This window comes from Staurois parvus, unplaced genomic scaffold (genome assembly GCF_062004578.1).
Source record: "Staurois parvus isolate SC_StPar_1 unplaced genomic scaffold, SC_StPar_1.0 ptg000154l, whole genome shotgun sequence".
In the NCBI taxonomy this organism is placed as follows: Eukaryota; Metazoa; Chordata; class Amphibia; order Anura; family Ranidae; genus Staurois; species Staurois parvus.
In genome coordinates, this window is record NW_028317950.1 from 2,334,136 (window position 1) to 2,360,433 (window position 26,298).

The 26,298-nt window shown below is 42.5% G+C and overlaps 2 protein-coding genes across 8 annotated transcripts in view; one reads left to right on the forward strand and one right to left on the reverse strand.

Annotated features, from left to right (window-relative positions):
- LOC149463415 (non-structural maintenance of chromosomes element 3 homolog) overlaps window positions 1-15,819 on the forward strand; it is a 53,882-nt gene extending 38,063 nt beyond the window's left edge. For both annotated transcript variants that reach the window (XM_089674909.1, XM_089674908.1), the window contains one exon: window positions 15,286-15,819. In XM_089674909.1, coding sequence (XP_089531035.1) covers window positions 15,286-15,498 — 213 coding nt within the window. In that variant the 3' untranslated portion in view covers window positions 15,499-15,819. The remainder of the gene's footprint in view (window positions 1-15,285) is intronic.
- Window positions 15,820-25,379: 9,560 nt separating this feature from the next.
- The window catches only part of PFKFB1 (6-phosphofructo-2-kinase/fructose-2,6-biphosphatase 1), a 99,268-nt gene continuing 98,349 nt past the window's right edge, over window positions 25,380-26,298 (reverse strand). For all 6 annotated transcript variants that reach the window (XM_089674912.1, XM_089674914.1, XM_089674910.1 and 3 more), the window contains one exon: window positions 25,380-26,271. In XM_089674912.1, the coding sequence (XP_089531038.1) occupies window positions 26,212-26,271 (60 nt within the window). In that variant the 3' untranslated portion in view covers window positions 25,380-26,211. The remainder of the gene's footprint in view (window positions 26,272-26,298) is intronic.

Sequence of the window (26,298 nt, forward strand, 5' to 3'; positions counted from 1 at the left end):
TTCTGTACAGTATATCTGCTATAGGGCGGTCCTTAACCACTTGAACTCCTGAGGATTTACCCCCCTTAATGACCAGGCCTCTTTTTGCTACTCGGCGCTGCACTAATTCAACTGATAATTGCGCAGTCATGCAATGCTGCACCTAAACTAAATTTCCGTCCTTTTTTTCACACAAATAGAGCTTTCTTTCAGTGGTATTTGATCACCTGTGCGCTTTTTATTTTTCACGCTATAAACAAAAAAAGACCAAATATTTTGAAGAAAAACGATATTTTTTAATTTCAGCTATAAAAAATATATAGTAAACTCAAAGTTAGTTATAAATTTAGGCTAAAATGTATTCTGCTACATGTTTTTGGTAAAACAAAATCCCAATAAGTGTATATTGATTGCTTTGTGTGAACATAGCGTCTACAAACTATGGTATAGATACTGCAATTTACGCCATTTTTTTGCTATACAGCGCTGCGCTAGTTTAACGGACAATTGTGCGGTCATGCAATACGGTACATAAATGAAATTTACTTTTTTTTTTTTTTTTTGTTAACACAAATAGGGCATTCTTTTGGTGGTATTTGATCACCTGTGCACTTTTTATTTTTGGCGCTATAACCAGAAAGTTTTTAAGGAAAAAAAAATTTTTTGAAAACAATATTTTCTCATTTTGGTCATAAAAAAAACTAAAATTTCGTCATAAATTTAGGCCAAAATGTATTCTGCTACATGTTTTTGGTTAAAAAAATCCCAATAAGTGTATATTGATTGCTTTTTGTGAAAGTTTTATAGCGTCTACAAACTATGGTCTAGACCAGTGGTCGGCAAGCCGCGGCTCGCGAGCCACATGCGGCTCTTTACAAACTTAAATGCGGCTCTTCTGTGTGCCGGGCGCCCGTTCCCCTCCCTCCTCTCGGGCGGCCGCCCCAAAAGTCAGGACTCTGCAGCTGTCAGGATGTAGGCGGGGCAGCGTGACAAACTCCTCTCCTCTCACAGTCCGCCCTGAAGACCAGAACGGCGCGGGAACCCGGCGAGAAGAACGCGCGGAGCAAAGGTAAGTGAATTGACACAGGGGGGACTTGGGGACTTAATATGGGGAATGAATTACTATGGGGGATGAATTACTATGGGGGATGAATTACTATAGGGGGGATGAATTACTATGGGGGATGAATTACTATATGGGGGATGTATTTTCAGTTTTAAAAATGTGGCTCTCAAAATAAATTTCAATCGTGGTTTTGGCGAGATTTGGCTCAGTTGAAAAAAAAGGTTGCCCACCACTAGTCTAGACAATGGAATTTACACAGCTTTTACTTTCTAACTGCTTATCACATTTCTTGGTGCTAAAATACCAGGATAGTACAAACACCCTCAAATGACCCCTTTTCGGAAAGTAGACACCCTAAGCTATCTGCTGAGAGGCATATTGAGTCCATGGAAGATTTTTTTTTTTTCCACAAGTTTCTGGAAAATGACACCCTTTTTGTTTTGTTGTTTTTTTACACGAAGTTGTCATTTAAATGATTTATTTCTCGCACAAGCCATGGGTATATGTGGAATTACACCCCAAAATACATTCTGATACTTCTACCGAGTATGGGGATACCACGTGTGTGAGACTTTTTGGGAGCCTAGCCACATACAGGAGCCTGAAATCCAATGACCACTTTGAAAGCCTGAAGGTGCGTAACTTCCTCACTACCTATCACAGTTTCAAAGGCCCAAACATGCCAGGAACGCTCCAAACCCCCCCCAAATGACCCCTTTCTGGAAAGTAGACACCCCAAGGAATTTAAAAAGAGGCATGGTGAGTATTTTGCAGATCTCATTTTTTCTCACAAGGTTTTGAAATATAAAAAAAATAGAAAAACTGTTTTTGTTTTTTTTTCTTCATTTTCCAAAAACTTGTGGCAACAAAGATCTGCAAAATACTTACTGTGCTTTTTATCAAATTTCTTGGGGCGTCTACTTTCCAAAAAGGGGTAATTTGGGGGGGTTAGGTGCTATCCTGGCATTTCAGGGCCTCCGAAACTGTGATAGGTAGTCAGGAAGTGTAATGAGGAAATAAAGCCCTTTAAAAGCCTGAAGGTGCTTATCGGATTTTGGGGTCCTGTACTTGGCTAGACTGCCAAAAAGTCTCTCACGTGTGGTACCCCCATACTCGGGAGAAGTAGCAGAATGTATTTTGGGGAGTAATTCCACATATACCCATGGCATGTGTGAGCAGTAAATCATTTAAGTGACAATTTTTTGTGTAAAAAAAATAAATAAATAAAATATATATATATCTCTATCGTATTTTCTGGCGTATAAGACGACTTTTTACCCCTTGAAAATCTTCTCAAAAGTCGGGGGTCGTCTTATACGCCGGTAACGGCATGCTGACACTTTTTAGGGGGGTGGCGCCCCCCCCCCTTCCAACAGAAGGGAAACTAAGTACAGGGGTGGGCAGGGGCTGCTGTCTCTTACCTGGCTCTGGTCCCACGACGATCCGGTCCAGGAAGCGCGGCTGCTCCTTCCTTCGGTTCGTCCACTGGATGTTCGTGCAGCTGCTCGGCTCCGCCTCCTCACCGGTGATTGGCCGCCAGAACTGTAGCTCAGGAAATGCACACAGGCGGTCAATCACCGGCGAGAAGGTGGAACTGAGCGGCCCCGTGAAAATCGAGTGGAGATGCAGGTAAGTGTGCCGTGCTTAGGTGCTGCTGCAACCACATATGCTGGCTGCAGCAGCACCGTACTGGAACAGGGGTCAGCAAGTGTCAGTGGGAGGAATAGTGCCCCATCGTTGGTGTCACTGATACCAATGATGGGGCATTATTCCTCCCACTGACACCGATGGGACACTTTTCCTCCCCCCCCCCCCCCCCACTGACACCAACGATTGGGCACTATTCCTCCCTCCCCCCCCCCCCCCTACTTACAGCAATGATGGGGCACTATTCCACCCCCCACTGACACCAATGATGGGGCACTATTCCACCCCCCACTGACACCAATGATGGGGCACTATTCCACCCCCCACTGACACCAATGATGGGGCACTATTCCACCCCCCACTGACACCAATGATGGGGCACTATTCCACCCCCCACTGACACCAATGATGGGGCACTATTCCACCCCCCACTGACACCAATGATGGGGCACTATTCCACCGCCCACTGACACCAACGATGGGGCACTATTCCACCCCCCACTGACACCAACGATGGGGCACTATTCCTCCCCCCCCCCCCCCCCCACTGACACCAACGATGGGGCACTATTCCACTGACACCAATGATGGGGTGCTATTCCCCCCAATGATACTAATGATGGGGCACTATTCCTGCCACTGATACCAATGATGGGGCACTATTCCTCCCACTGATACCAATGATGGGGCACTATTCCTCCCACTGACACCAATGATGGGGCACTATTCCTCCCACTGACACCAATGATGGGACACTATTCCTCCCACTGATACCAATGATGGGGCACTATTCCTCCCACTGATACCAATGATGGGGCACTATTCCTCCCACTGATACCAATGATGGGGCACTATTCCTGCCACTGACACCAATGATGGGGCACTATTCCTCCCACTGATACCAATGATGGGGCACTATTCCTCCCACTGATACTAATGATGGGGCACTATTCCTCCCACTGATACTAATGATGGGGCACTATTCCTGCCACTGATACCAATGATGGGGCACTATTCCTGCCACTGATACCAATGATGGGGCACTATTCCTCCCACTGACACCAATGATGGGGCACTATTCCTCCCACTGACACCAATGATGGGGCACTATTCCTCCCACTGACACCAATGATGGGGCACTATTCCTCCCACTAATACCAATGATGGGGCACAATTCTTCCCACTGGTGTGCACTGGAAGAGGGGTAGTCTTATACGGCAAGTATAGCCCAAACACTACATTTTAAACAGGAAAAGTAGGGGGTCGTCTTATACGCCGGAAAATACGGTATATATATTTTTCTCATTTTCCAAAAACTTGTGGTAAAAAAAATTCTTCTATTGAATCAACATTCCTCTCAGCAAATAGTTTGGGGTGACCTACTTTCCAAAAAGGGGTCCTTTTGGGGGGTGGAGGAGTTTTATGCCCAGCATTTGAAGTTTATGCCACACATCATTCACTCTTCTAACCACCTGAAGACCAAGCCTTTTTGTTCACATGAAAAAAATCTGTATTTTTTGCTAAGAAATTTAATTTAAACCCTTTAAACATTATATATTTTTTTAAAGCAGACACCCTAGTGCAGTGGTGGGCAACCTTTTTTTTCAACTGAGCCAAATCTCGCCAAAACCACGATTGAAATTTATTTTGAGAGCCACATTTTTAAAACTGAAAATACATCCCCCATATAGTAATTCATCCCCCATATAGTAATTCATCCCCCATATAGTAATTCATCCCCCCTATAGTAATTCATCCCCCCTATAGTAATTCATCCCCCCTATTGTGTCAATTCACTTACCTTTGCTCCGCACGTTCTTCTCGCCGGGTTCCCGCGCCGTTCTGGTCTTCAGGGCGGACTGTGAGAGGAGAGGAGTTCGTCACGCTGCCCCGCCTACATCCTGACAGCTGCAGAGTCCTGACTTTTGGGGCGGCCGCCCGAGAGGAGGAAGGGGAGCGGGCGCCCGGCACACAGAAGAGCCGCATTTAAGTTTGTAAAGAGCCGCATGTGGCTCGCGAGCCACGGCTTGCCGACCACTGCCCTAGTGAATAAAATGGTGGGTACTACAATTTTTTATGGCACAGCGATTTTTCAAAAGCAAATTTAAAAAAAAAAAAAAATACACTTTTTTACTTTTAATGCACAAAAACACAATATATTGGCCAATTGTTTGGTAAAATATAAAAGATAATGGTATGCAGAGTAAATAGATGCCAAATATGACATGCTTTAAAACTGCGCATGCCCTGTGCAATGGCGACAAACTGCAAACATTTTTAATATCCATAGGCAGCGCTTTAAAAGCTACCATTTTAGATTTACAGAGGAGGTCTAGTGTTAGAATTACTGCCCTTCATCTGACGTTCACGGTAATACCTCACATGCATGGTGCAACCGCTGTTTACATACCGGTACAGGGTCAAGGCTTGTGCACACAGGTGTGCGTGCATGGGAAGGGCAATTTTTTTTTTTTTTTTATTCCTTTTAATGCTTTAACAGGGACTGCAAATAACCCCTATAACTTCAATGGGCGTTGTCTTATATTCTTTTTTGAGAAATCTGGGGTCTATCAGGCTCTAGATATCTCCTCTGCCCTTACATTATCTAATCAAACCAAAATCTGTGTGATCAGATGCTTTCCCAATTTACAAATGGCGCTGTTTATATCCTGTGAAACTGAAGTGATGAAATGCTTGTAGCTTCCGAATTCTTAGACTATAGAGATCATTGGCACCATTCTGGTCTCCAATCAGCTCTATGGTCAGCTGGCAGAAACACCGGCTGCATTCTTAGGTTCCCCCGATGGCACAGGACTGCCCGAGAAGGCCGTGGAAGGCAGCGGGGGAGGGGGGACATCACCTCCCACTGCTTGTAAAAGCAATCTTGCAGCTAATTAGCCACTAGGATTGCTTTTACATGAAAGCCGATCGCCGGCTGAAAAAAACGGTACCAGGATGATGTCTGCAGCTGTAGGCATCATCCTGGTATAACCATTCAATCCAGTGTTGTACCAGTACATCGCTGGTCCTTGTTGGTTGTATATGCTATGTGTTGTTTTTTTGTATGCAGCCTGTGGAATGAATGAAAAAATGAGAAGAAATCTCTGCCAGAAAAAGTGTGTGGTATGCCCACCATTAGAATGTACCACCCTGCATCCACCCACTTCTAATGGTGGGCACACATTAGGTCACACTTTGCCACATGCGCCAGTTCCAAGATTGAACAAATGTCTAAATAGTGGCACACTTGAATAAAAATTGTCCACATATAAGTGGTACCCCATATGGAGAAATGATGACACCAAGTCCCAAACTATCTTGCCACTGCTCCCCATGTAGTCTGGGCATCCGGGGGGCTCCACGTGACTATCTTTTCCCTCGTAAATCCAAAACTTATAAGTATAGCCTGTTGTCCTCTCACAGGTCTTCTACATCTTGACCCCATATCTGGCACGCTTACAGGGGAGAAATTGTTTGAATGCAAGACGGCCAGAAAAATTAATGAGGGACTCCTCAACACAGATGTATTGCTGGGGAGTATAGACATCTGCAAATTTTAGGTTAAGGTGTTTTGCGAGGGGCTGAATTTTGTGGAGCCAGTCAAATTCAGGGTTACCCCGAGGATGACAGAGTGTATTGTCGCTAAAATGCATAAAACACATTATACTCTCATATCTATGCCTGGCCATGGCAACAGAGAACACGGCATATGATGAATCGGGTCTGTGGACCAATACAACCACAATTCATTTCTTTTAATAATGCCCATGTTGAGGGTTAGGCCCAAAAAAAAAAGTTCAATTTGAAAACCGTAATGAGTTTCCATGCGAATGGTCTGGCAAGGTTTGAATTTGGGTTGGCGGCGATAAATTGTTGTGCATATAAATTGCTTTGATCCACAATCCACGCATACAGATATTCCGTGAAAAACAGCTCCAAAAATCAAGGAGGTATGTGAAAGACCAAGATGTACTAGACCGCTGGTACTCGCCAGTTCACCAAAAGGTAGAGCGGCACTAGTACTGGCACTCTGCTGCATATGAGAGTCATCAAAATTTACCGACAAGTGCTAACAGAGATCAGGCCTGATTCTGCGAACACTGCGGTTTTGTGTGCAATGTATCAAGTGACAGTGACCTACTGACACTGCACTTTCTGGGGGAGAAGGGGGGGGGGGGTAAGCGTACGGGCTGAACGCAGGTGCCAGGGCTGATCCCGCTAACACTGCGTTTTTGGGGACGCTATATTAATGTGAACGCTGGTATAGTGCTGACCTGATCAAAGATATTGACCAGTTCAGATGCTATACTAGCAATGGAGAATTATTGTACATGAGCATGTTCCTGGCAATCAAGGGGTTAAATGTGATGACTGGTATACTGACAGGCAATCTGATGCTATCTGGGAGGGGTGTGAAAACTACGGGAGCGCGACGTGTGTGTGTGTGTTTTTGCGTACCCATGCCGCCCTGTAGCAGTATTTCTGCTGTAGGGTGGTCAGGCAGCGGTTACAGAAGAGGTTTGTGTTACGGCGCTGCGTTACTTTAACTGACAATTGCGCGGCTCATGCAACACTGCACCCAAATTAAATTTTCTTCCTTTTTTTCCCACAAATTGAGCTTTCTTTCGGTGGTATTTGATCGCCAAATTTCATCAAATGCATTCTGCGACATGTCTTTGCTAAAAAAAAATCACAATTCGTGTAAATTAATTGGTTTACATGAAAGTTATAGCGTTTACAAATGGCGGGAAAGATACTGGGATTTTTAATTTTTTTTATACTAATTATGGCGGCGATCAGCGACTTATGGCAGGACTGCGGCGGACATTTTGACACTGGGGGAGAACTGACTTGTGGTCACTGACATCCCCAGTGACACCAATACTTTAATCGGTGAAAATAAAACCCACTGACACTGTACTAATGGCACTGGGGAGGAAGGAGTTAACATTTTTTCACTGAAAGGGTTAACTGTGTGAGGGGATTGTTTTTACTAGGGGGCGGGGGGGGTGTGTACTGCAAGGAGACACACTGATCGGGACAGAAACTCTTCTGTTCCAATCAGCATGTCAGGAGCTGACAGGCAACTGACAGAGAGCAGGGCTGTGTGTAAACATTGCAGCCCTGCTCTGTCAGCGGTTGCCGCTAATCGCCGGGAAACGGCCGGTAATGACCGGCCGTGTCCCGGCGGCTGAGACCCGCTGCTGTCACCCGCGGGACAGGTGCGCGCCCCCTACCTGTTTTGCAAAACCATGTTTTAAAACGTGGTTTTGCGCAGCCGTGCCACCCTGCAAACTTTTGATGCAGTGGCTGGGGCTCAAGTGGTTAAGCTGTAAAGTCTCATACACAACACATTAGATTCCTGAGCACTGAAATGGAAATATATTGATAAGACAGAGGAGGCCTGTTGTTTGACTGAAAAACCTTTGATTTCCTTCCTAGCTTCATTTGTGATTCTAAAGCCATTTACAAGGATGGATGGTTTGCTAGGAGGGAATCGGGCTTCTCTTTCTTAGTGACAGGAGTAAGGGCCTTGTTATGTTAGTCATCATGTCACTGGTAGCAACGCATTACCAGTCAGATCATTTAGGCAGGCCATATGTTTAGCGATTTATCATCCTTCTACCCAAGGTGGGAGGAAAGAAAACTGCATGATTCCCTCATTAACAGTCTGTGTGGATGGAGGAATCTCTCCTGCAGGGCTATTGTGTTCTGCCAACTGAATACCATGATTAGTGTTGCCGGCTATAGCTGGTTGATAGACCAACTTGTGTACAGCCGGGGTGCCATGGATTGACATTTGGCTTATCCCTGCTGAACTTAATAAATGTATGGCCTCCTTTTTAAGAGCCTTGGAACATTCACTTTTTATTGCATCATTGGCTAAGCCAGCAAGTTATCACTTAGCAAAGGGAGAGACTCCACAAGAGAAGGTGAGTGTTGCCTTGAGCACTCTTGTTTTTTTTGGAAAGTCGTTGCCAGCAGAATTACTAAGTGATGTTGCACTGAAACTAAACTTCATGCAGATTTTAAAAAAAAATGTAAGTTGAATATGGCTCTAAATATAATTGGTGACCCCGTCCTCTTGCTGACCCAGTTTATCAGTACCTGTACATTAAGGCCGTTGTAGGCTCTTCATTGCTCCTCTTTTCAGGTCATGGCTCTCTAGCAATCCTTAGATGGCAACTGTGTAAATGCACCTTGCTTTATTTATTTTTTCCACCATTGGCTGTATTTATTTTTTCCACTATTGCCTGTATTTATTTTTCTATTAGCTGACCATAGCCAATAGAAAAGCAAAATGGCTCCACCCCATCAGGAATGTTGGGATGAGGTCCTTGTATACAGACAAGGTGTAAAGAACTAACTTCACCAGCATTTTTACAGTGCTAGCAAGAGATTGCCAGAGAGGGGGAACATGAGAGAGAATGCTGTAAGCCCTTACTTCTGCCGCTAAGTGCAAGGCTGTGCAATTCCTGGAATTATTGTATAACTAAAGGCAAAACATTTTTTCTTTTTTCCAGTTATTGTATAGTAGAGAGATATTAGACCACTTGTCAGATTTATATTGCTGTACCCGTTAGAGACATTCACCCACTTTGCCCTTTTTTTTTTTTTTTTTTTTTTTGCTGGTATTTCCTGTTATAACCCCTGTCAGATTTTTGGCATCTGTCCTATTGGGGAGATGATTTCCCTTAACTTTCTCTCCTATAGCCATAATTCTCCCTTTATTCTATTTTGGATGGTGAGGGAGGGGAGTGAAAGAATTTCACCTATTCTATTTTAACATGTATCTATAGAAAAAAAACTCATTTGTGAAGAGTCGAACCCTTGTGTCTGTTGCGCATATGTGTAAATTTTTTTTTTTTTTTTTTTTTGGGCTTTGAACCATGTGCTTTTGCTTGAGACCGTAGGGGGTGTACACGTAGCTCCATTGTAGGAGCGAAACATGTTGAGGTTATTTTCTTTTTTTTTTTTGGGTTTGAGCACTCTTATTTTGGATATTATTTAGAGCACTTTATACTTTATAGGATTGAGATCAAGCAACCTTTTGCTCCCAAATCAATATCAGTGTGCCTACTTATGGATGATTCCTTCCTGGAAAGAGGCTTTTAGGAGTTATGGGTGAACTCTGAGATACAGAGCTAGAAAGCCAATCTCCCTCCCCCCCCCCCATTGTTCACTGTATGTACATGCATACAGTGAACAATGAGAATGGTTATTTGAAGAGAACGCTGATGAGTGAATAATATGTAATTCAGCTACACTTTGTTGTCCACAATGGATCACTTAAAAAGATGACTAATTATACTTATCTTTGATATGCTATTTACCACGATGAGGATAGGGATATGTTATAATAGTCTCTTAATACAAGCGGTATATTACTGTTAAATTTTGATTCCTGATATGTACCATTAATAAATAAAAAAAAATGGAGAGAGAGATGTATAATCAACATATCCACAATATTTTCTATACATTATTGGGGTCAAATCAATAATCTTTTTCAAACAGACAATGAAACAGAATAGAGGACCTTTCTTGATTGAACAAATTTTCAGCCAGTAGATGTGGTTTTCTGTTTAAAATTGAAAGTTAAAAACAAGTGAAATTTTTGAAGTGTACTTTTGTTGAGTGGACGAATATTGTTCAGAAATTACATTCAAAGAATTTTTGTAGGATATTCTCATCCAAAAGTCAAAGAATGGGTCACTCTCAGGAGCTCAGTAAATTCAAGTGTGGTACTGTGATAGCTTGCCACCTGTGCAAAACAGCCCATCCGTGAAATTTCCTGGCTGTGTAGTATTCCACAGTCAATTGTATTAGAACAAGTGGAAGCAACTGCGAACAACAGCAATTCTGTCATGTTAGGTGGCCTATCACTTTGTGACAGAGCGGGGTCAGCGCATGCTGAAGCGCACAGCGCGCAGAAGCCTCCAACTATCTGCAGAGTTAATAGCTAAAGACCTCCAAACTTGGTGTGGCCTTCATATTAGCACAAGAGGGTGTAGAGAGCTAATGGAATGGGTTTCTATAGCCAAGCAGCTGTATCCAAGCCTTACATCACCAAGTGCAATGTAAAGCGTCAGATGCCGTGGTGTAAAGCATACTGCTACTGGACTCTAGAGCAGTGGAGATGTGTTCTTTGGAATGACCAATCACATTTCTCTGTCTGGCAATCCGATGGACTTGTCTGCAGTCAGGCAAGTACCGTTCTGGCAACTGCCAAACCCATTGTGTAAAGTTTAGAGGGGGGATTGTGCTTGGCCCCTTTGTCCAAACTGTCTTGGTATGTGGACACCTTAAGCGTTCCCTTCCCTGGAACTATTTCATGTTCCTAACTTGTTGTGGGAACAGTTTGGGGATGACTCCTTCCTCATCCAACATGACTGCACACGAGTGCACAAAGAAAGGTCCATAAGACATGGATGAGTGAGTTTGTGTAGGCCAATCAAGTTCCTCCACCCCTGAGTTCTGACCTCAACCCCATAGAACACCTTTGGGATGAATTAGAGCAGAGACTGCGAGCCAGGCCTTCTTGTCCGACATCAGTGCCTGACCTCACAAATGTGCTTCTGGAAGAATGGTCAAACCTTCCCATAGACACCCTCCTAAACCTTGTGGACTGCCTTCCCAGAGGAGTTGAAGCTCTTAGATCTGCAAAGGGCGGGGCCAACTCCATATTAAACCCTACGGACTAAGAGTAGGATGCCATTAAAGTTCATGTGCGTGTGAAGGCAGGCCGACCAATACTTTTGGCAAAATAGTGTATTTTTAAGGGCCTGGTAGCCCAAACTATTCCCCGGGCTGGGCATCTTTTCTAACTTCAGCAGAAATCCATGCACTGGAAAAGGCTGAGCCACCTGGGTCATAAGCTCACTTAGCTTCAAGTGCAGTACCTCTCCTATATACTTTGCTCTCTAGCCTTTAGACACAGTGCCCTAGTGTAAGGGCCACCTCTGGCCTATGGCTGGGGTTCACCAGAAAGTGAGACCTCTGTCTCATAGAGGGGTCAGAGGACCTAGCCCGAAGCCATCTCACACAGTGGGAGTAGTCTCCCATTAGGAGCCTTGAGCTGTTCTCTCTTCAACCTTGTCAGACCTACCTGCTCTGTGCAACTGTTTTGCACAGAGCAGCCTGGATTCTCTTCATCTGAGGTCCCCCACCAGTGCTTCTGGCTCCTCCCTGCCTTCAGCGTGCCCCTATAGCAGGGTAAAATAACTGCTGCCTTTTTAGAATCTTACTTCCTTCTCCTGCCCAGGCATTCCTCCTCACACATTCACATGTTCTCAAGCACTTACTAATATGTATGAATGGTGTACTGACCTTTTGTGTGATGCACTGGATATACTGACATGTATGGAGAGTGTACTGAGCTGTATGTGTGCTGCATTGTATTTTTCTGATACAGCGGGTAAAATAAGTATTGAACACGTCACCATTTTTCTTGGTCAATATATTTCTAATGGTGCTATTGACATGAAGTTTTCACCACATGTTGGTCACTATCCATGCAATCCGTACATACAAAGGAACCAAAACAAATGCTTTCAGAAATTTAAGTTATGTAATAAAATGGAATGACAAAGGGAAAAAGTTTTGAACACGTGAAGCAAGGGAGGTGCAAAAAGGCAAGGAAAGCCAAGACAGCAGCTGAAATCTATTAGAAAATAATTTACACTCAACTGATGGCCTATAAAAAGATGTCAAATGAGACATCTCATGATTGGTAAAAGCAAAGAGCTTTCAATACCTTTGTAACCTGATTGTTGTAAAACATACTGATGGCATTGGGTACAGAAGGATTTCTAAACTTTGACTGTTCCAGTGAGCACTGTTGAGGCCATAATCTGGAAGGGGAAAGAACATAATTTTACCATGAACTGGCCACGACCAGGTGCTCCTCCAAGATTTCTGGCAGAGGAGTGAAAAGCATGATCAGAAGAGTTCTCCAAGAGCCAAGGACCACTTATGGAGAGCTTCAGAAAGATCTGGAATTAGCAGGTACAATTGTTTCAAAGAAAAAAAATAAGTAATGCACTAAATTGCCTTGGCCTCTATTCATTTCACCACGCAAGACTGCATTGCTGAAGAAAAAGCATGTTAAAGCTTGTTTAAAGTTTGCCAGTACCATATGCTGGAAAAACAGCCCCACACCATGATGGTTCCACCTCCACCTGTTGTGCAGCAAACATCGGTCCATTTTTCCATTCATCCTTCCTTCAATGGAATAAGACATTTTTGAAAAAGAAAAAAAAAAATCTGCTGCCATCTACCACGATGAAGAAGATGAAACAAGGGTGGACATTTCACAATGACAATTAAACCAAACACAAAGCCAAGGAAACTCTCAATTAGTTTTAAGAAAGTAACTAAAGCTGCTAGAATGGCCCAGCCAATCACCTGACTTGAATCCATTGAAAATCTATGGAAAGAACTAAAGATCAGAGTTCATAGAAGAGGCCCAAGGAACCTTCAAGATTTGAAGACTATGTGGAAGAATGAGCCAAAATCACATCTGAGCAATGCATGCCACTAGTCTCTCTATACAGGAAATGTCTCGAAGCTGTCATTACAAACAAAGGATTTTGTACGTAGTATTAAATACATTTCAGTTGGTGTGTTCAATCCTTTTTCCCTGTTATTCCATTTTATTACACAACTTAATTTTTAAACTTTGTCTTGGTTTCTTTGTATGGATGATTGCATGGGACGTTAAAGCGCAGTTCCATCAGATTTAAAAAAAAAAAGTCAGCAGCTACAAAAACTGTAGCTGCTGACTTTAAACTACGGACACCTGTCCCTTGATCCAGCAGTGTCCTCACCATGGCTAGTTTCACCAGCCATCTTTGCTCCCTGGCATCTTCAGTGTGGGCACCCGGCTGTGACAGCTTGCGGCTTCACAGCCGGGTGCCCACTGCGCATGCACGAGTATGCTTTTGTGAACGGTCACGTAGTCTTCTGGGACCTGTCATTGTCCCACAAGACTAGGGGGAGGACAACTGCCACTTCTCTAGGTGATCGGAGCAGAAGTGGGAGCAGGCATCTGTCAAATATGGGTACCCGCTCCCCAAAGGTGCCAATCCTTAAAGGGGAGTGGGGGACAATGCATTAAAGCGGAACTTCTCCTTTTGGGTGGAGCTCCACTTTAATGACATGGAGAAAATGTCAATAGCCCCTTTTTAGAAATAGATTTACTGAGAAAAATGGTGACGTGTTCAAAATGTATTTTAACTGCTGTATATAAACAAATAATGCATTCTGAGCACAGGCCAACTAATCAGTTGACAAACCTATCTATTAGGAAAAATGCTCATCCTTTGGCTGGCACCCGCAGATTGGCTCCTGCTGTGGAGAGTTACAAGTCACAGCAGAAGCAGCATGCACCCGCAACTAGGAAGTGCAGAATCATGTTTATATACATAATTCTACACAGCTCCGCCACCCTGTAACAGTATATTTACTATGGGGCAGTCGGCAAAGGGTTAAGAGCACGGAGTTTCATTTCTGTCTCCTAATTTTATTCCTCCGCTATCCGTAGGAATCACTTCTGACATGCTTTCCTGACACAGAGGATAAAAAAGGTAGCAGGGGAGTGAGCAGGGCCCCGGGGCAATAAGGGATCATGGGGCCGTGTCCTTGCCCACACCCAAAAGCCTATAAAAGGTACCAGGGGCATCTCATGGGGCCCCCTGCTGACAGTGCCAGAGTTTTTGAATGGTCAGTCCGCCCCTGTTTCCAGCACACAGCCTGTGATTGACAGCCTCAGCTCTGTTCCTATGTGGTGAGAGTATGTTCCTTCCCTCCAGTAAGCTCTGAGCTCTCTCCCCACTGTGCTCTGCAGAGTGTAATTTCAGTTATCCACCCCCTTTTTTCTCAGCCAAGCTTTCTAAAGTCTGAACTTTGAAAAGCTGTAGAGAAGTTAACTGCAGATAAACAGGTACAACATATACAGAAGGATTTGTTACATCTGTGTATGACCTAGGGATAGTCAATTCACTCAAGGCAAAATGGTTGTAAACCCTTAATGTGTTATCACTTTTAGTCTGAAAACTTTTCAGTTTGAAAGTCATCAGTGCCAATTTATGTAACACGCTGGAAACCCCCCCCCCCCCCAGAAATAGTGTGTGTGTGTATGTGTATAGGGCTTTGTTTGGTGTAACCTATCAAATTTAAACAAAAATAAAATAAAAAAAAAATTGAGGGTTTGCTGGGTGGACAGATTACAGTAAATAGACAAGACTGTCATTAATTGTTGAATTCTGCTGATCCAGTAATTCCAATTAGTCATTTGATTAGGTTTTTCCTCGAGTACATTTCTAGTAACGACTTGCCTCACAGAATTGATCTTGACAGTTACTGCTTAAATCCGTCCCATTAAGTAAAATAAACCCATCCATTTAAAATGTACTTTAGAGGGAGCCATGTAGCCAATGGGACTTCTTTTAACAGAGCCTAAGCTGGCATTCATAGTAATAACCAGTTGTTTTTTTGTTTAAACAAAACAAAAAAAAATGAATTTGTATTTTTTTTTTTTTTTTTTTTTTAATGCTTGTGTATTTAAATGGCTGGTTTTTTTTTTTTGGTAGATTCAACAAAAGGATCCCAAATCCTGGGAGTCTCAGTACAAAGATGCACAGGATCCAGCACCGTCTACATCACAAGGACCTTCTTCCTCACAGTCCACCAGGCAAAGCACAGCTGCCTCTCAGTCTGCCAGGAAATCTTTAGCTGCCTCCCAGTCTGCCAGAAAAACTATAGCTTCCTCCCAGTCTGCCAGGAAATCTAAATCCTCTGGATGAAGTTGTAAGTGTCATTCACACACAAAACAGACCAAAATACTTTTACTTTTTTAAGAGTTATTTATTAAAACAAGGTTACATCCAGAAGTTCAGGCTTTATCGTCCTAATTTTGCCCACCAGAGGGCGATACAATACCAGTAAATTCAATGTTCTTTATCAACTAGATGCAAAAATCTCCTTCAATTTTCCTGGCGGTGGTCTCCTCCTGGTCTTAAGTGCCAAGTATTCCAGTGTGCATTTTTTTTTTTTTTCCTTAATGTTCATCAGAAACTGATGAACACTGTGTAGATAAGTTGAATAAATGTTACTGCTGGAAACAATTAATTGCTTACTTTTCTATATAGACTACTCACAAGCAAACATGCATGTACAGATTTTCTATAAAGTCATGATACATTGGTTAGTTGTCATAATTATGGCTGCTTTGTACTATAGCCTCTACATAGGAGGTGACTAAATGTGTCAAAAGGACACACATAATAGAACACAAATGATTGTACTCCAGATACCAGAGGTTAAAAAACTTGCTACACATGCAAAAAAAAAAAAATTTAACAGAGGCACATTACATGGCTTGCTTATTTTTAAGGCCCTTTGCACACAGGGGAATCTAACTGCTGTATGTTCCATCCAGGAGGGACAGCTGCAGGGTCTAGCGTCACAGCAAGCTGTGACTGAACAGGAATGAACGCTGTACCAAGTGGTATCTGTGTTTAGAGACCTATGCGTTTAGGGCATTACGTGTAGTTGTTCCTGAACACATGGGGGGGGCCTTACTAAAACTGGAGCACACAAACTGGTTACTATACACTAACTTCCGCTTGTTCAATTAATCGCTTCCCGACTGCCCTATAGCAAAATCACATGTATACATACACACGTGATTTACATTGCTGGGTAGGAGGCATGCATGTACTCCCTACCTGTGCTGTGGCTGGCTCCTCTGCATGTCAATCATTGGGTCCTGGCCGGGACTCTGATGTTTGGAAGAGCTGACGAGAGGTCTGTATGGAAACACAGATCTCTCCCCTGGCATACAAATCAGCGTTTCTACATAGTAAAACACACAGCACACTATGTAAAACACCAGTGTCATCAGTACCATGTACTTTTTATTAGCACTAATCACTATATTTGTGGCAGTTAGGCATGCAATTTAAGACTGACCACTTGCCGCCTGTTGTAAAATGCCTTCATTTCTACTTTATCGATCACTGAGTCAAAAATACGTCTGATAAAATTCTTGGGGGTATAAAAAATTTTTACAGCCCCAACATTCAATCATAGCAGGTTTTTTTTTTATTTTTTTTTTAAAAGCAAAAGTTCACTTTTTAAATTGCCCCTTTTTGTCACTATGTGTTTTTTTTTTTTTTTTTTACGATTCTTCAAGCCCCCACAGAAAACTGTTGAGCCATTCCTCTTGTTGTGGTGCTGCGGTCTCTGCTTTGTGAGAGCAGAAGTCTGCAATTAAAGACCACTAGCCAGGATAGCAAACAGGAGGGTATATTTGCAGAGCTGCAAGTGACAGGACAGGTATAGAAGTGTTCCTGATTGCAGGTCTGCAGTGATAATGGAGGGGGCTGCCTCAAACGCATCACACAGTGCTGCGAGCATGTCAAGGAAAAACGCATTTTGGCTCCTGCTGTAAACCGTTTCACAAGTTGCATTTAATGAGCAGGTTTTCTGTCACCACACCGTATATTTAACCTGCATCAACAACATGAACTAGATGCAACAGACCTAGTGTGAACCCAGGAACACTTCATAACTTGTGCATTATGTTAAGGCAACTCATTCTATTGGAATGGGCTGCCAAAACATTAAAAAGTAAGAATGGGAGGGGGGGGGAACAAAACTGGAGAAGCAATAGCACTTTAAAAGGATAAGTTCACCTTTTGTAACATTTTCCACCCATATTTGGGTGCACTGGCCCCCAAGCCCCCATTGTGACAGCTAGCAGGGGATCTGCTCTCTCCCCCACCAGCTGTAACAATTTTTAAAAACAGCAGTGCAGGGCTCCTCTCGCCAGGCTGAGCCATCCATTCACAGTATTCTGTAAATGGGCAGACTACAAGTCCAGACGGCCTTTGTGGCTGTCGGCTTGTAGTTCTCCGTGAACTACCACGGTGCTGTTGAGTGCTCACATGGTACATTGATTCTGTTAGTGTAAAACTGCCTGCACATATAAGCAGGCAGTTTTACACTGACAGTCTGCAGGAGATCTGCATGGCATCAGCAATGCTTTCCAGGCTCCTAAAATTGTGATCTCCATTGCATTAAAGGATAAGTTCACCTTTTAACAAAAAATAAATGTACTTTTTTTTTTTTTTTTTTTTACCTGCAAAAAAAAAAAGTGCATTTATTTTTTATTAAAAGGTGAACTTATCCTTTAATGCAATGGAGATCACAATTCTGAATGACACCCCATTGCAGTGAGTAGCGCTCATCATACAGTAAAACACAGCATATATGTGAGGTCAACATTTTGTATTAAAAAAAATAAAAATAAAATCAGAGGCCTTACACACAGTAAATAAAAACCCTAATGCAACACTATACAGGTGAAACTCGAAAAATTAGAATATCGTGCAAAAGTTCATTTATTTCAGTAATGCACCTTAAAAGGTGAAACTAATATATGAGATACTCATTACATGCAAAGCAAGATAGTTCAAGCTGTGATTTGTCATAATTGTTTTATTGATTGCATGTAATATTCTAATTTTCTGAGATTGTGGATTTGGGGTTTTCATGAGCTGTAAGCCATAATCATCACAAAGATTGAACAATATCGGACCTCTGAAAAATATAAGCATGCATATGTACTCAGTACTTGGTTTGGGCCCCTTTTGCAGCAATTACTGCCTCAATGCGGTGTGGCATGGAAGCTATCAGCCTGTGGCACTGCTGAGGTGTTATGGAAGACCAGGATGCTTCAATAGCGGCCTTCAGCTCTTCTGCATTGTTCGGTCTCATGTCTCTCATATTTCTCTTGCCAATGCCCTATAGATTCTCTATGGGGTTCAGGTCAGGTGAGTTTGCTGGCCAATCCAGCACAGTAATCCCACGGTCATTGAACCAGCTTTTGGCAGTGTGGGCAGGTGCCAAGTCCTGCTGGAAAATTAAGTCAGCATCCCCATAAAGCTCGTCTGTGGAAGGAAGCATAAAGTGCTCCAAAATCTCCTGGTAGATGGCTGCGTTGACCCTGGACTTAATGAAGCACAGTGGACCAACACCAGCAGATGACATGGCTCCCCAAATCAACACAGAGTGTGGAAACTTCACACTGGACTTCAAGCATCTTGCAGTGTGTGCCTCTCCATTCTTCCTCCATACTCGGGGTCCTTGATTTCCAAATGAGATGCAAAAGTTGCTCTCATCAGAAGAGAGGTCTTTGGACCACTGAGCAACAGACCAGGTCTGTTTTTCTTTAGCCCAGGTAAGACGCTTCTGACATTGTTTGTTGTTCAGGAGCGGCTTGACAAGAGCAATACATTTGAAGCCCATGTCCAGGATCCGTCTGTGTGTGGTGGCTCTTGATGCACTGACTCCAGCCTCAGTCCACTCCTTGTGAAAGTCCCCAACACTTTTGAATGGACTTTTCCTGACAATCCTCTCCAGGCTACGGTCATCCCTGCTGCTTGTGCACCTTTTTCTTCCACACAACTTTATTAATGTGCTTTGATACAGTACTTTGGGAACATCCAATTTCTTTTGCAATTACCTTTTTGAGGCTTTCCCTCCTTATGGAGGGTGTCAGTGATGGTTTTCTGCACAACTGTCAGGTCAGCAGTCTTTCCCATGATTGTGATTCCTACTGACCCAGACTAAGAGACCATTTAAAGGCTCAAGAACCCTTTGCAGGTGTTATGGCTTAATTAGCTGATTAGAGTGGGACACTTTGAGCCGAGAATATTGCACCTTTTCACAATATTCAAATTTTCTGAGATTGTGGATTTGGGGTTTTCATGAGCTGTAAGCCATAATCATCGCAATTATGACAAATCACGGCTTGAACTATCTTGCTTTGCATGTAATGAGTATCTCATATATTAGTTTCACCTTTTAAGTTGCATTGCTGAAATAAATGAACTTTTGCACGATATTCTAATTTTTCGAGTTTCACCTGTATATTGCCATTTAGCCCTAGATATTAAACAAAGGGTTAGAGTTCACCTTTTCATAAAAAGCAGGCAACTTGCAACAGCTTTCCCCAGCTGCTGGTCCTTACTGCATGTACCAGTTTGTGCTGTGTAAAAGCAGCCTAAAAACATCAAAGTACGCACAGTTTTCATGCAGATTTCCTATAGACCTATTAGGTCCTGCACTTTCATAAAGTGCACAACTTAGAAAATCTATGGGAAATCACACAAGTGTTAAAGTGTCAGACTGTTATACCAGCTGAAGAGTCATAACAGATAGATAGAGATGTATGTGTGTATATATCTATCTTTCTATTTTAAAAACAGAACTTTGCTAAAAAAACAATATTTTTATCAAGTTTTTATGGGTAAAGAACATACATTCCACATTGATGAAAGTGTAGTTATGGATTTTACACAGTATAGGCACTTATTTTTTATGTTTTACATAGCTATACCAGCAGAAGGGGCCACCCTGATGTGATCTAGCAGGACTTAAGTTCCACTTCAAAGTGCCTGACCATAATACCAGCTGGAGAAAGTCAGAAGATGTGTATCAGTTCCATACAGTGGGTAGGGTACTGTGCATTAGTTCACCTGTTAAAAGGTAAGTGCACCTTATGTTACACCCATAATCCGAGTGTGACACATTACAGATGCGCCACGTTCCAGCGTTCCCAGAAATGGGTCGTCCCGTGCTCCCGCCGACCCACACGGGTCAGTCACCTCACCCTCCGGCCTTCCCAGACACAGGTCTCTCTCCCCCCCCCCCTCCCCCCTTTGACAGCAAGCGAGGAAGATCGGTTCTGCCCACCCAGCCTCATCATTCATTCACAGAGTTCACCGAATAGAAAAACTACAACTACCATGAGTCTGAGAACTGTAAGCCAACAGCCACAATAAACTACCGGGGTGCTGTTGAGCTCTCAAGGTAGGTACTGAGCTTCCTGTCAGTGTAACTGCTAGCCTGTATCTGAGGTACAGGCAGACAGCTATAGTCTGCAGAACCATTGCATTACACCTGTGATTTGCATATCATGGGTGCAATGCTTTACAGGTTCCTAACAAAAAAAAAAAAAAAGCTTTTTTTTTTATTTTTTACCTGGGGAAAAAAATAAAAAAGGTGCATTAATTATTTTTTGTAAAGTTGAACCTATCCTTTAAGTTTTTGTGAAAAGGTGAACCCTTTAATAATTATTTTTACATTCCCATCAGCGTAGCTATTGTTTCATATCTTAAACCAGATGCTTGCCTATAATTTTTTTTTTTCCCTGAAAATGCCCTAATAAACATTTCTTACAGTGTAAGTACTTGTGTTCAGTCTCCAAACTGATCTCCCTAAAATTCTAGTACCAGAATATATTGAGAATGTAGACTTTTGCCCAAGTAGAGATGAGGGTCCACCTCTGACGCCACCCCCATGCTCCATCATTCTACAGGCCAAATATGAGAACCTCAGACAGAAGCTCCGGAATTGCTGGGGATTAAAGAGACTAAATTTAAACGCTCGTAAAGTCCAGGATTCACCAGTCTGAACAAGCTAGCTTACTGCCTACCGTACTGCACCCCTCCCTTATTCCTTGATTCAATACTTTGCTGAAAATGCTAAATATTATCCTCTGATTCAGATTTTGGTAATGGCAGCCTTCATGCTCCTCACAGAGGGTTTCCATTTAAAGGCCCAACTTGCCTATGGTATACCTTGAGGTTTGTTTGGGCATACAATGCTTAGCTTGCACTTCTGGCCTTCTCACAATTCAAACTTTAAATCGAACTATGCTGTCACACATTCCCATTCCACTGTTCTTGACAAGTCTTACAGCAGAACCCTAGAATGCTGTATGCAGACCACTTCCTGAGCGGAGGGGGTTCAAAACGCATCTGATTGGCGTTTACTTTCAGAGAGCCAGGATCCATGGGCCAGCAAAATACATATTAACCCCTTCACACCAACATAATAGGCGGCATCACAGAACTGGGTGTTTTTCCATGGGGCCGCATATTTGCGTACCCGTCTTTGTGCTGGGAGTGTGCCGCACAGCGCGCTCCCAGCACAAAGACCGGGGTGTCACCGAGAGCCCTGGGTCCCGATTCCAGGTCACATGATGGTTGTGATAGCCTTGGATTGGCTATCGCAGTGATCAGTCACTGTAAAGCCCCCCCCTTTTTTTTCCCCTCTATGCATGGAGGAGAGAGATACATTGCATCTCTTTCTCCTTGCATAGATGGGAGAAAAAAAAAAGATAAATATTAAAAAACAAAGAAAAAACACCTAGATCAAGGTTTGATCTAGTTCAGTGGCAGGGTTAGTGTTTGGGTCAAGGTCAGGATTTTTTTTTTTAAATTGGTATCAGTGTCTGTGTTTTAGGTAAAAAAAAATTTTTTTTAATAATTGTGCAATATGGTTTCTGGCCTGTACTGTGGGTACAAATAACATACACATATATAGTATCGCTGCAATCGTCAAGAGCTGGAACATTTATTTTGGGTTGTTCTTTGGTGGTAGGTTATGGTAGGAACAAGAAACACACAGCCAAATAAAAAAAGATTTTTGTTTTTTTACTATTGTGGGCCAGTTTTCCTTGGATATCTCCTGATTTTATTTATTATTATTTTTTAAATTAATTACCATTTAACACCAAATGATAGCCCAATTTGTCCTAAAAATTTGTGCTTAGGCGTTAAGATTTGTTTTACCCTAAGGCGTGAAGGGGTTAAAAAAAAAAAAAAGAAGAGGGTTCAAGCCCACACAGGCAACATGATATGGAATACTGAAAATGAGATTTATTTATATTTATGTACAAGGGGTCTCCAAAGGGCATATCTGCTCCTTATTTGAGAACTCCGAAGGCCAGAATCTTTCCAGATGTCTGACAATTGCTGCCCTGTCACACCAATACAAACCGCATCCCTGCTCATGAGTGTACCAAAGTAGAACTAGACTCTTGTTCCAAATAGAATATTGCCCCCTACTTGGATTGTTAAAGCGGTTGTAAAGGCAGGACATTTTTTATCTTAATGCATTCCCTTAATTAAAAAAAGGCCCCCATAGTTGTGTGGCACTGCCCCCCAACACCTACCAGAGTCATCAATTGATTGATCGCTTCAGGGCTGTGCCCACCTATCACATTCACAGGACAGATGCAGCAGTGAAAGCCACTGGCTCCTGCTGCTGTCAATCAAATCCTGTGAGAGGGGTGGGGCTGAGCTGCACTGGGTGTCAGTGGATTCACACAGCCCAGCTTGGGAGCGAGTCCACAGGAAGCATCTTCATATGGTGGTGCACTAAGAGGAGGAGGAGCTGAGCAAGCTAGTGCGGACCTCAAAAGAGGAGGATCATGGCTGGTCTATGCAATATCATTTTACAGAGTAGGGAAGTATAACATTTATAATTAAAAAAAAAAATTATTTTGCAAATAGAAATTCTAACATGCAGAAGTAAGTATTCAACAAAAAAGCTATGTTCATTATTGTGCACATCTACACTGGAGCCATAGGTATTTGTTCCAAATTCATTTGACTTGCCTGTTAGTACTACATTTCCCATTGCACAAGTGCAAAATGTGGGTACAGAAGCAACGGGATGAGGATGTCATGATGTAAATCATGACTGTGGTTAAGCAAGAGCGACTGTACATATAAAACCCAACCTATGCAAATGGGGGTGCACGTCTGAGCTTATTTCCTCCCGAATTCTTGACTGTAGCTCAGAGCGGATACAAGCACCACCAGGTGACAACCATGCTCCTGTTAAAAGGCAGAAAGTTTATGTATGACCCTCACTATGCCAGAACAATTAATATGGCATTGATTTACTAAAGGAACTTTGCAAGTGTAGTTGCAGCCATTTTCCCTAGAGCTTAGTGAATGCGGTGAAGCTTTAAGCCTTGTACACACAATCAGATGAAAAATACTGCTTCTGAAGCGATTGTACGATAATCTGACCAAAAATATTTGGAGGGACATTTTTTTTTTTCAGTGTCACAATTTTTGTATAATCAGTACAGTATTCACCTGAAGAAAATAGGAAGCGCAAGACCACGCATGCTCAGAAACGAAAGAACACATTACTTCACTTCCAAAGTTGTATTATGTCATACATGAATATATGTAAACGCTTCACTTTCAAGATCAGACTAGCATTAAAAAAAAAACAAAAAAAAAACGATCATTCAGCGAAAAACAAACAAACATTTTTTCTTGCAGATGATTGGATGAACAACATCAGCAGAGTTTCGCCACATTCACTAAACCCTGGGGACATGAGTGCAACTGCACAATCTATTTGCCTTTAGTAAGTCAATCCCTACAACCCTATATACCAGCTTTTCTCAACCTTTTTACCCCAGAGGAACCCTTTACATTTTCTGGTCTCAGGGACGTTGGGACTTGGAACTATGCAGATACAAGGTCAGTAAGCCACAGACCAAGGAACCCCTAGCCACCCCTGGGGGAACCCTGGTTGCGAATGGCTGCCATGTACATTCAAGGGACACATCGGAAAGCAAAAGTTGCAAAGATGTATAAAGACTTCGTATTAAAGTTGTAAATGCTGAAGGTTTTTTTTTTTTTTTTTTTCTTTTTCAATTTCATGTACTCTATGCATGAAGGTAAAAAAAAAAAACCTGTGTGCTGCTCTGACCACAGCCCCCCCAATACTAACCTGAGCCCCCTCTTGTTCTAGCGATGTGCACATGAGCCTCAGCTGTCCCAAGACTCCCTCTCCTCCTACTGCTGTCAATCTCAGCCAGCGAGCCAATGAGGAGAAAGCAGGGGGCAAGGCCAAGTCGCAGCTGTGTCTTATGGATGCATAGAGCACTGCCCTCATAGCAAGCGGCTTGTTTTTGGGAGCACTGCTCATTTGGGGAGGAGCTAGAAGTGTCAGCCCCGAGAATATAAAAGGATCAGTGCTGCTCTGTGCAAAACCATTGCACAAAGCAGGTAAGTATGCAGTGTTGGTTATTTTTTTTTTGTTTGGTTATTTATTAAAGCGAACCACTACCAATTTTACAATTAGGCAACCCCCTTTTTTTTTTAGCTCTATACTTGGGAATGAGGCCTTTGAATACAATACTCTCATGCACACCCAGGAGTGGGGATATAACATGTGATATCTGCAGGACAGCAACAGTTACACTTCACAGGAGTGTACCGGCTATAGGCATGCTCAGACAAACATAAAAAGCTAAAATAGGAGCAAATATTTTGTTTGGGTAGTAATACATGAAGACATTTTTAAGAATGAATCTTCTCATATATAAACCTAACTGGTTTTAAAGCCTAAACTTTTTTTTGTTTGTTTTTTTCTTTTTTTAACACGTTAATGCATTGCAAGAGATTTAGGACCATCAGTACCCCCTCCCCTCTTTTTACTTATCTGAGCCCTCATTCGATCCAGCACTGTGCCTGCCTGCAGCTCTTCTCTCCCCTCACTTCCTGGTCTTAGAGGCTTTGCTGAGGCAGTGGGAGCCATTGGTTGTCAATTAGACCCAGTAGCAGGGAGTATCAGGAGCAAGCCTGCACGAGTGCCCCCATAAAAGCAGCAGAGGAGCCATAAGCGCCAGCAGGTGACCCGAGAAGAGGTTGTTTGGGGCTGGTCTGTGCAATTCCTTGCACAGAGAAGGTAAGCATAGAACTGTTATTTAAATAAAAAAAAAATTTACAATCACTTTAAAAGCAAAAACAGAACTATATGCAGCCACTTTTTGGGGGGAAATTAAAGACAAATTAAAATACCATTTTAGAGAACAGGTCTTCTTTAATACTGCAAATGTATATGTTTTAGGAAGAGATGTCAATTTACGTGTCCTGAAAGTTTCAGTAAAGATAAGTTTTCTACGAATGCTTACCACACGTGACTTTTTTTCTTTACAATCTCCATTAGAGCTACCAACTATGCTGTACAGGGGGATGCCTGATTGGATACAGAATGCTTGGATAGTTTAAGTAGGTCTTTAGATTACATTGTTTTGGTAAATCCGAAGTGGATTGTATGGTCAGGGTGTAAAGTGCGTGGTGAGCTTAAGGGCAACTCTGCATACCTATGGGGACATTTCTGAACAGTCACTCATCTGAGAGAAGTATGACAGTTCATATGTTCACCACAGATGTATGCCATAGAGGTTGCATTTTGTGACACCCTTGGGACATTAATTTATTACAGCAAGGCACATCCATCATGACCACCCCTGTACAACACTCCATACATGTCAAAACCTCCTCTAGCAATAGTGCAAATTAATTTTTTTTTTTTTTTTAAATAGAACGAGAAAGGGGACAAAAATTTACTTAAGACTGTATGCAAGCCAATATGATTAAGTTGTTTAAAAAAGGTTCCACATCCCCTTTCCTTTTCCTGTTGGACCTGTCACAGTTCAAAAGCTAAAAGAGTTAAAAAAAAACCAAAAAATTTAAAATGTGCCCAGTGCTGGACACCTTCTAAAACAAGTCCGTATTATCTTGTTTATGGCATTATCTTGTTTATGGCTCTACTGTTAGTATTTTTCTTAGGGCAGAAAAAACAAAAAAAAACAAAAAAAAACAAATTCAGCTTCTTTGATCGGTCTCATTTTAAAAATGTTCGGGGACGGTGTCCAATGCCTCCTCTGGATCACGAGACACTTCCACATTCTAGTAGAAAACAAAAAGACTGGTAAA